Source organism: Myotis lucifugus, unplaced genomic scaffold, assembly GCF_000147115.1.
Source record: "Myotis lucifugus unplaced genomic scaffold, Myoluc2.0 scaffold_85, whole genome shotgun sequence".
NCBI lineage: Eukaryota > Metazoa > Chordata > Mammalia > Chiroptera > Vespertilionidae > Myotis > Myotis lucifugus.
In genome coordinates this window covers 1,334,362-1,344,912 of record NW_005871133.1, presented here as the reverse complement: position 1 = coordinate 1,344,912, position 10,551 = coordinate 1,334,362, and the positions used below count along the sequence as shown (strand labels likewise).

The window sequence follows — 10,551 nt, the reverse complement described above, 5'->3', positions numbered from 1 at the left end:
CCCCCCCCCCCCCCCCCACGGGCCCTGCTCTGTGTGTGACAGGGTAGAGCCATAACCTCTCCATCGGCCCTGCCCCGAGTGTGACAGTGGCGGCGCCCCAACCCCCTGATCGGCCATGCTCTGTGGGTGATAGAGGATGGCGCCCCAACCCCCCTCCACGGGCCTTGCTGTGTGTGTGACGGGGTAGAGCCATAACCTCCCCATTGGCCCTGCCCTGAGTGTGACAGGGTGCAGCGCCCCAATCCCCTGATCCGCCCTGCTCTGTGTGTGACAGGGGGTGGTGCCCCAACTCCCCTATCGGCCCTACTCTGTGAGTGACAGGGGGGAGCTCCTCAACCCCCTGATTGGCCCTGCTCTGTGAGTTACGGGGGCAGCGCCCCAACCCCCTGATCGGCCCTGCTCTGTGCGTGACAGGGGGTGGCACCGCAACCTCCCCATTGACCCTGCCTTGAGTGTGACAGGGGGCGGTGCCCCAACCCCCCAATCGGCCCTACCCTGAGCGTGACTGAGGGTGGCATCGCAACCTCCAGATCCGCCCTGCTCTGTGCATGACGGGGCGGCGCCCCAACTCCCCAATCGGCCCTGCTCTGAGCCTGACCAGGGGCTGCACCTAGGGATTGGGCCTGTCCTCTGCCACCCGGGAGCAGGCCTAAGCCAGCAGGTCGTTATCTCCCGAGGGGTCCCAGACTGCGAGAGGGCACAGGCCGGGCTGGGGGATCCCCGTCCCCCCCCCCCACCGAGTGCACAAATTTTTGTGCACCGGGCCTCTAGTATATATATATATATATATTTTTTTATTGATTGAGGGGGAGGAAAGGAAGATATAATGTCTGATTCCATATGTGCAAATTCAAATATATACATATATACAGAAGAATAAACAAAAACAAAAATCTTAAAAGTGGTTAACACTAGAGAGACTGGGGAAGTAAGGTGGAAGGGATTCATTTCACACTTTATCTTTCTGTAGTGTTACATTTTTTACAATGCACAAATACACTCTAGTAAGTCTTTAAAAATATGACTTAAGAATTCAGGAGTTTTTCTACTTGCAAGTGAATTCAAAAGTAACTCCTATTGTATAGATATTAATTTTATCAAAGCATAATTTTTTAAATTTGCATTAGAATCAAAATGCTTAGTATTGACTCTTAAGTGGAAGGGGAAAAGTAATCATTTAAATGATGCATCCTTTTTTATGTCTGAAAATATTTATTCAATTTCTTGTTTCCAAGATATTCAAACATTCTTAACCTTGAATTAGACTTTAAAGATTAATTTCTTCAAGTATACTTTTTTCTTTATCTTTTTTTTTTTTTATTGATTTCAGAGAGGAAGGGAGAAGGAGAGAGAGAGAAAAACATCATTGATGAGAATCATTGATTGGCTGCCTCCTGAATGCCCCACACTGGAGATCGAATCTGCAACCCGGGCATATGCCCTTGACTAGAATTGAACCCGGGACTCTTCAGTCTGCAGGCCAATGTTCTATCCACTAAGCCAAACCAGCTAGGACAAGTATACTTTTTTCTTAATGTTCTTTAAAAAAAAAGAACTTATCAGTACTTAGAGAATGAAAGGAAACATTCCATTTATACTTGGCACTCATACTGTACTTGCTCTCTTACTTTTCATAAGTTTCTGCATTTTTATTAACATTTTCTGCATCGGGAAGATCCAATTAACTCTGATCCTGAAATCTCAAAGTACAAAAAAATAATTAAATTAATAAATAATAACCCATTTATCCACTGATGCCCCCAACCCAAAAGTGAAAATACTTATTCTTTAGACCTCACTTCAAGTCTAACTGAAGGTGATATCTACCATATATAATTCTTAGCAAGGTAGTGTATGTGCTTCTTCCGATGGCTATTGCAGATTATAAACTAGAAGGGGAAGGGCAAGTATATAAAGTCACAACTGAAAAGCAAATACAGTACAGAACCATACTACCCCACTTCATAATAAGAGATATTCAAAATAAAATATAGAAATATAATTATTGAGAGTACAGTCAGACTTGTGCTTGAATTCTAGCACTGCCACTGGTATAAACCTGAACAAGTTACTTAGCTTCTCCACTTCTCAGGCAGCGTAAGAGGAAGGATTGAATAACATATGCAAAGTGTTAGAACAAACAGAATACATTTATACCATATATAGGCCCAATACATGTTACCTATAATTAGTTATACCTGTTTGAACAGAAATAATTATATTATGTTCATTAAATATTTTCTATCTTAGAAAGGAGGAACTGTGTAATGGTTTAAAAATTTGTTGTCAAAAGCGGCTTGAAAATTACTTTGGTGCTTATACTTACCTGCATCAAAAATAAAAGAGGCTGGCCCAGCGTGGCTCAGTGGTTGAGCATCGACCTAAGAACCAGGAGGCCACGGTTCGATTCCCGGTCAGAGCACATGTCCGGGTTGTGGGCTCGATCCCCAGGAGGCAGCCGATCAATGCTCTCATCATTGATGTTTCTATCTGTTTCTATCTCTCTCTCCCTCTCTGAAATCAATACAACTATATTTTAAAAAAATAAAAATAATAAAAGATAAAAGTACTTTATTCCTTGAAATGCAACATAAATTAAGCAGGTATTTGTCAATATCCAACCTAATTAAATATTGTGTTCATGTTAGCTCCATGAACATAAGGTCTTGTGTCTCTTATTCACTATTGTATCCCTCACTTAAGCACATAACCTGGCACACAGTAGGTGCTGAATATTAAATAAAGTATTTCCTTCCTCTCAATAACCATATAAGGTAAGCATAATTCCCCCATTCAAAGCTAAGGATAAACAGGTAAACTGTAATTAAGTGTCTTGAAAGTGATAGAAGAGGTACAACTTTTGACTCCTATTTTATGGTGTTTTGCTATTTTGACCATCACAGTTAACCTTCCAAATAAATAATAGCATTTTTAAAATTCCTTTTACCTATAATTTAAAATTTTCATTTTTTAAGATAACATTTTTGGGGGTGGGGCGGGTTAGAAGGGGTCAAAGAAGAAAAACGGGGACATCTAATACTTTCAACAATAAAGATAATTTAAAATTTTTAATAAATGATAAAATAAAATAAAACATATAGATAAATAAATAAATAAATAAATAAATATTACCCTAAAATAATCCTCATACAGACTATGACTATCAACTAAGAGGTACTATGTTAGATTTGATAGTATAAAATGTCTCAAATACACATTATTATAAAATGTCTCAAATACACATTATTAATCACCCTATTAACAGTTATATTAAACATCTCCTATGCAACTACTTCATTACTAGGTGCTATGGTGAAAGGGCACAAAAGAAGTAAAGAACAGATCACCTGTTTGAAGAACTTTAAAATCTATTTTAAATAAGATGTTTGTACATGAAGCTGTTAGCAAATTGCCCCAAAGGAACATACAAAAAGAAAAGGAAGATTACCGAACATATACTCCAACATAGACATACATGGTAGGCATTTTCACATACATTATCTCAGCTTTCTTGAAACTCTGTGAAGTAAGTATTGCCAGCTTCATTTTGGAGAAAGAAACTGGAATTCAGAGAGGTTAAATGACTTCCCACTATCAAGGGCAAACCAGAGTGTGAAATCCAAGTCTGTTTGACTCCAAAGTCCTTTTAAAAAAAAACAACAAACTGCATCTTGCAGCCTCCCACATGATTGCAGGGTACAGACAACAATTTATAAACACAAAGAAAGAAAACAAAGAAAGACATCATTGTAGAGAAAAGATTTTGCTGAGGAAGTGAGGTTTGAGCTGAATTTGAAATAAAATGTAAGACCGAAACTACTGGTAACAGAAAAAGGGTTAATACAAAAATTTCTAAATTGAAGAAAATCTAAATACTTTTCCTTAGTTTATACTGACAGCACCTAATCTCTGAAACATTAATCTTCTCTTCCATTTCTAAATTGAAGAAAATCTAAATACTTTTCCTTAGTTTATACTGACAGCACCTGATCTCTGAAACATTTATCTTTTCTTCCATTTCTTATTTTCTTGCATCTTTATGTATAATTTACCTCTCCCCCATAACAATTTCCATTGTAAAGACAAAAAAAATTAACTAAGCATGATATTCTATATATCTCCTTCCAGCTGGCCATGATGCTAAAGGATAGAAACATATATTGTCCCAGAGCTTAAAGTGATCTCAGAGAATGATTCCTTCGTATTAATGGTGAGAAAAGTTGAGAGACAGAGTTAAGTAATATTGTTCAAGGTTATAAAAAGTTTACTGGCCAGATTATCATTAGAAAGTGAGTCTTCTAGTGTTGTGTGACCCAGTGTTCCTTAAATGTTCTGTGTGTGTGTGTGTGTGTGTGCGCGTGTGCGCGCGCCAAAGTATCAAAAACAAAAGAATGATGAAGTCTGGAGTTATATAATGGGCTCACTTGAACTGTCTTTGAAGTTCCAGATTTTATCTTAAAAGCTCATGCATTCTACACTCAGTACCTAATTTACTCATGCTTATCTAATATTAAAGTGGTTTAAATTACAGTCTCAAGTAAAATATACTTCAAAAATTATGTTTGGTTTTATTAATCAATGTCACCACAATAAGTTTCCTTTTCAAAAAATTTAAAATAACACTTAAAAAGAATTATTATGTTTGTTCCCACCGTTTAGAATCTAAGGATTAGAAAGAATCCTTAGAGTATCCCTTAACAGAGTATCATGTACCTCAATTTGAGAAGCAGGACACAAATTGTGTAATGCTCCATTCACCAGATCTCATTTCCTTGCTCCTTTATTTTTCAAATTAGTAAATTTTTAAAGTACAGTAAATTTCATTCTTTCAAAATGTATAGTTACTGGCAAAACAACTGTAAAAATTGTTGGGACTGTTTATTTAATTACAAAAGTTTCAAGAAGTCCTACTTGTTTAGTTAAAATTAATTAAATACAAATTCACTTATGAACTCACTAAACAACCTGAACAGAATTTCTACGTGACAATACTTAGATATTTGCTTTTTGGGAGGTCATTCAAAAATTAAGTAAGAATTGCATGCTATTCATATTAACTACAGTCTCAATTACTTTTAAGCAGTTTAAATAATCTTTTCTTCGTCCTAATTTATCTTCTCTTCCCAGATGTGAAAAAAGAAATCCCTGTGGTTTCATTATTTTCTCTTTAGTATTGTTTTAACACCTCAAATCCCAAATATGCTATGTTGTTCTTCAATCCTATTTCCAGGAGCAAAGCATAGATTTTACCTGTTTTACTCAGTTTCAACAAAAGCATCCAATTCAACTTACCAATGAATCTATCATCTATAAGAGTAAAAATGGACTCAAAGTCATTTCCTCCTCAATAACATATTGCTGATTCTCCACCATATATCTCAGTTAAAGTGAAAGTCAAATATGTTTTTAATATAGTTAAAACTCTTAATGTGTAACAATCTATGTACCCATCTATAATAATAAAAGCATAATATGCTAATTAGACCAGACATCCTTCTGGACGACCTTCCAGACAAAGCCGGGGCTGCGAGGGAAGCCTTGTCCCGGGTGCCAGAGGGAAGCTGGTGCTGGCAGCTGGGGAAAGGAAGGCCAACTCTTGCACGAATTTCGTGCATCAGGCCTCTAGTAGTTTATAAAGTCTTTGGCCAGTGATGATAGTGTTGATTTAATGATTTTCTACTTTAACTAAAATTTTAATTCTCTAATATATTGCTTCCAATCCAAAATTCATGAAAGAACAACCTAGTTTAAGAAATAGGCTTCCTTTTAACAAAAGTCATATAGATCAATGTTGATATGTCTGCCAGAATACACAATTCCATTTGGTAGGATTTAGATTTTGTTTGCAATAGTAATTTGGCTACTTAAAAACAAAGATATATTTAGATATCCTCATCAATAAATGGGCTTTTCAAAATTCAACACAGATAGTTATAATGCACAGGTATAAGCTTAAGGAACACAATAAAATAAATGCTTGAACGATTCCAGAGTTGCATGATTATCATCTACTTGACTTAGAATTTGGTTTTTTAATATTTTGAATGGCTGAAATACTCCCTACAAGTAACTAATATTTTAGGTGTTCTAGTTTACAATTAGTCTTTATCTCTATTGTCTAGTCATATCTTGTTCTAATAACTCTTACTGATTATAAATCTACAGCTTAGCCCAATAAAAATGTATGTTACTAGAGAAAAAGTATTAGTTTTTAAAATGCCCTTTGCTAAATATTTGCATCACTTCTCATCCACGCCACTGTTAGTGAAAATTCAGGTAATGAATTATCATCTTTAGGTAAGTGCTTTGATAGCAAACATTAGCAGTGGCTAGCTAATACGATATTAAATACCCAATGGAACATAATCTGTCTCATTCTATATTAACCACACACATATTCATTATTTTCCTGATATTGCAGAGAAACTTTTGTAGCAGAACTAGTATGCTCCCTTGATAAACAGCTTCATTAGAAATAGAAAAAATTAGGTGAAAAGTGACACATTTAAAATATAGTTACCCTTGTATGTAATTATTAAGACTCACTGTAAGTACTAGTATAATTACTACTATAGCTATCAAAAAAAAAAAAAAATCCTACATCTGCCCCACATCTTCTTTCAGTTTCGAAAAAGCAGATATTTGTTTGTTTTCCTCATGCTATTCATCCATCCTATAATCTTTTATCTCTGTTATAAACAACAATAGAAGTAGAGAACATTAGAAACAGATATATTTGAAACTAGGTCTTATGTCACCAAAGACCTATAATACTTTATTTATAGCAAATCATCATAAGATAGTTATTGACAACAATATTGTTCCTAGAGATGGTCAATAATGTTCAACATAAAATGTTTCCATGATAACCTATTTTATATACAGAAATGTTCCCAATTTTTCTGATAAAAATTAATTAATATAGCTAAAATATCCATTTATATTATTATAATCTGATTTCCAAGCCCTAAATAATTCAAAATATCAAGTAAAAAAGAAATGCCTTTACTAAATATTTTCCTTCCCACCAGTATATTTTTAAAATTCTAATAGTTAATTCATTTGAGGAGACATTTCAATAGACTGTATACTACAGTTGTCAAATTCATAGCTGAGCTGAAGATTACAAAAACATCTAAAAGATGAAAAGTTTCATGGTACAAATATTATCTTGCAATAGAAAATTTAAAATGTCACACAAAAATTAAAAATTTAGAAATTACAATACAGTTTCACAACAATACTACCACATGTGTGCTTGGGTAGACAATACTTTCTACTACCTCTGTAAAACAGATTTAGACCATGGGGGCCATGGGGACAATGCTCAACATTTTCATTTATAACGTTGCCACTGAGAATACATAAAATCCCTATTATGAACCATGCAGAGGATATTTTATAAAATAAGCCCTTCACCTTTAAAGAGAGCTGCAAATTAAAACTCATAAAATCAGTTTTAAGTATGGTATCTTAACTCAGTGTTCTTAAGTATAAAATCATAGTGCTTAAGTCCAGTAAAGAGTAATTTCACACAGTAAAACTGCAACATTTGAAGTTCTACAAGACACAAAAATTGCACAACATAGCTTTATTATTATAGGGTGTTTTTTTTTTTTGCACAATATAACATGGAATATCAAGAACATAAATATTAAGCTGTTTGTAATAAAATCCACTACTTGCAGACTGAAGGCTGGTGCCCTTTCATCTGATTCTTCTCCATGTTTCCAGGCTCCATCATAGTAGACAATATTCATATTAATAACTTTTCAAGTAAAAACCTCAGAGTTATTTCTGACTTCAAAAATCCATTATTACCCTCTGTTACCACTTCTCCCAAATCTGCAACTTCTACTTCTTTCCTTCAGCTACATCCTTATTCCTGACCCTAGACTTTTCCCCTAAACTACATGAAACAGTGTCTCCAGATTCTCTTTAATCCCACTGCAAAGTTCTCTTCTCTCCTTGACATTCTGCCTATGCCCCATACCTATTCCACCTAGGCTTCTCATATTCTGCTCAAGAGCCTCATCCTCACCAACCAACATTTTCTTATTTATTTGGTTTGTATTTTAGAGAGAAAGAGAAGAAGGAGGGAGGGAGGGGAGGGGGAGGGAGGGAGAGAGAGAGAGAGGTGTTGTTCTACTTATTTATTCATTCATTGGTTGAGTCCTGTATGTGCCCTGATGGGAGATCAAACCCCCAACCTTGGCATATGGGGACCATGCTCTAACCAATTGAGATACCTGGCCAGGGCAACATTTTCATTTATAAGGTTGCCACTGAGTTTCAACTACCCTTAAAAATGTCAGTTTCTACTTAACCTCTGGTAAATGTATTAAATTCTGCCTACAGGTAATCACATTTGCTCCTAATCCATCTGAATATGGGATTCCTTTTACATTTAGCCCTCATATGCACAGGTAATTTATTTAGACAATTTTAGCAAAATAATTACATACATTGTTAGTGGTTTGCATATCAATCTTATTCCTATTGTACTGTAGGGATATGGATAAGGGCCAAATCTTTCAAAGTATTCTGTACAACTATGTCACTTGACCCAAGTAAGATGATTTGATAAGTAAAACTATTAGGGAAAGCTTAAACAATTTTTTTAAAAATCTCTATGACTTAACTTTAAAACATCTATGACCTTTCATTTCCATGGTCAGTTGACATACTTTGGAATTTATTAAGCTTCACTCTTACTACTCTACTAATTTTCAAAACATGGCTAGAATTTAAAGTGCAAGTTGATATAGAGTATACACTTTTACACCCCGCGATTAGATTCTTTGAAAATCAGCAATGTGAACTCTAACAATTCTGAGATATAACTGTATCTTTGCATATGGCAAGTTTCAGCACCAAAAAGGGAGGACAGCTCATCTTCTGATTTGGGGGGATTCCCTTCCCAGCAATAGGTTTAGACCAGTTTCTCCACCCAAGAGGCTATTAGGAAAATTCAATAAATCACCATTAACATCTAGAAAGAAAACCAGGAAAAGGCAACCCATTTGCGCAAAAGAGTGTAAAGAGTGTCATGGATATCTCCTTGTCATAAAACTCAGCAGTTCAATTAAGCTTTGCACTCAGTATCTACCGAGAGAGATTTTTTTTTAACCTAATAATAAAAGCAAGTCTCATTCAATTTAGTCCCTCCTCGAGCACCGTCTTAACCTGTCAATATTTGACAAGGGAAAAAAATTAAAAAGAATCGGGGAGGGACACACACACACACACACACACACACACACACACGAGGATTCCTGTCTACATCACTCCTTTTTCCGAAATCACAACAGTAAATCTTGGATTTCCTTCACTCCCGACTAAGCCCTCAGATTCTAAATATAGTTCTTTAACCCCCGCCTGGCCACGCAATTACACAGAAGCCTGGCCAACTACAGAGCCACAGCAGAAACCCCTACAAATTGGCTGGCTCTTCATCTCGGAAGTCGTGCCCTGCAGCAACGGAGGGAGATCACCCAAATACAGCGCAACGGAGTCAGACGTGCGGGGCACACACGGTTTCTGCGAGGGAGGGAAGCGCGACCCGGGAAAAGTGTGCTCCTCACCAGCTTCGGGACCATGGGGGGGGGGGGGGGGAGAGGTCCCAGAAGGGAGGAGGACCGAGGAGCCCAAGTGGAGGAATCCTCTCTCCAGTGAAGGGGGCTGGATCCCCAGCCGCAGGCTCAGCCGGTCCCTCTACACCTTTACTCTAAGGAAACCAAGAGGCGGGCAGAGGGGCCTCCGCTCAGGAAGGCGGAATGCAGACACTTTCCGAGGTCCGGGTGCAAGCCGACCCCCCACCTCTCGGGGGAGACTAGGGGTGTCCCATGGTGGCGGAGGGGATGCCCGGCTCTCGAGGGGCAGAGTTCCGCCTCTTGAACACCCAAGTCGTGCTCGGCCCGTGCCTCCGGCGAGCACGGCACGAGAGGCTCGGGGCCACTCGAGGGGGGGAGGGAGCCGCGAGGGGGTGGGCTCGGGATTCCCCTCCCGGACCGGCGCTGGCGGAGGAAGTGCGCGGGCCGGCCGGAGCGGCGAGCTCCAGACTGCGGAGCCGGGATCCCGCGCCCGCACCGGCAGCCAGGAGCCCCGCAGCGCCCGCCGCACCGGCCCCTCGGTCCCCGAGGGCCAGGGACTTGGGCTGCGAAGGTGCCGGGGCCTGACATCCCACGGGACCGGCACTTGCTCCCGGGAGGGGTGGGAGCACGGGAACACCCCAGCCTCCAGCAGCTCCGCGGTGGTAAAACGCCCCCCTTTCCTGTCCCCCTCCTCAGCCTGCCCTCCTCCCGAGGCCCCAGAGCAGGGTCACCACCGGCAAGAAGCCCGAGGCACGTCGGGGGCGGCGGCGGCGGCGGTCCCGTTCTCCTCCCGGTTACCTGTGAGGACTCCGACGCGGATTTGATGGTCGTGGTTCGTGAGGATCATCCCCTCGGTCGCCATGTTTCCCAGCGCAGTCACCGCACTGACAGGAGCCCGGAGAAGCGGGAGCTCGGATCGCGCGTTCGGGAGCTCGCTCGCCGAGGATCGCGCGAGAGC

General features: G+C 39.3%; 1 protein-coding gene across 3 annotated transcripts in view; it reads right to left on the bottom strand.

Moving 5' to 3' along the window:
* Positions 1–10,545, bottom strand: part of GPHN (gephyrin) — a 414,574-nt gene extending 404,029 nt beyond the window's left edge. For 2 of the 3 annotated variants that reach the window (XM_006090983.3, XM_023755821.1), the window contains exon 1: positions 10,392–10,516. In XM_006090983.3, coding sequence (XP_006091045.1) covers positions 10,392–10,455 — 64 coding nt within the window. In that variant the 5' untranslated portion in view covers positions 10,456–10,516. Of the gene's footprint in view, positions 1–10,391 lie in introns of all 3 variants that reach the window. The other variant, XM_006090985.3, reaches the window with a different exon arrangement.
* Between the last annotated feature and the right edge of the window lie 6 nt (positions 10,546–10,551).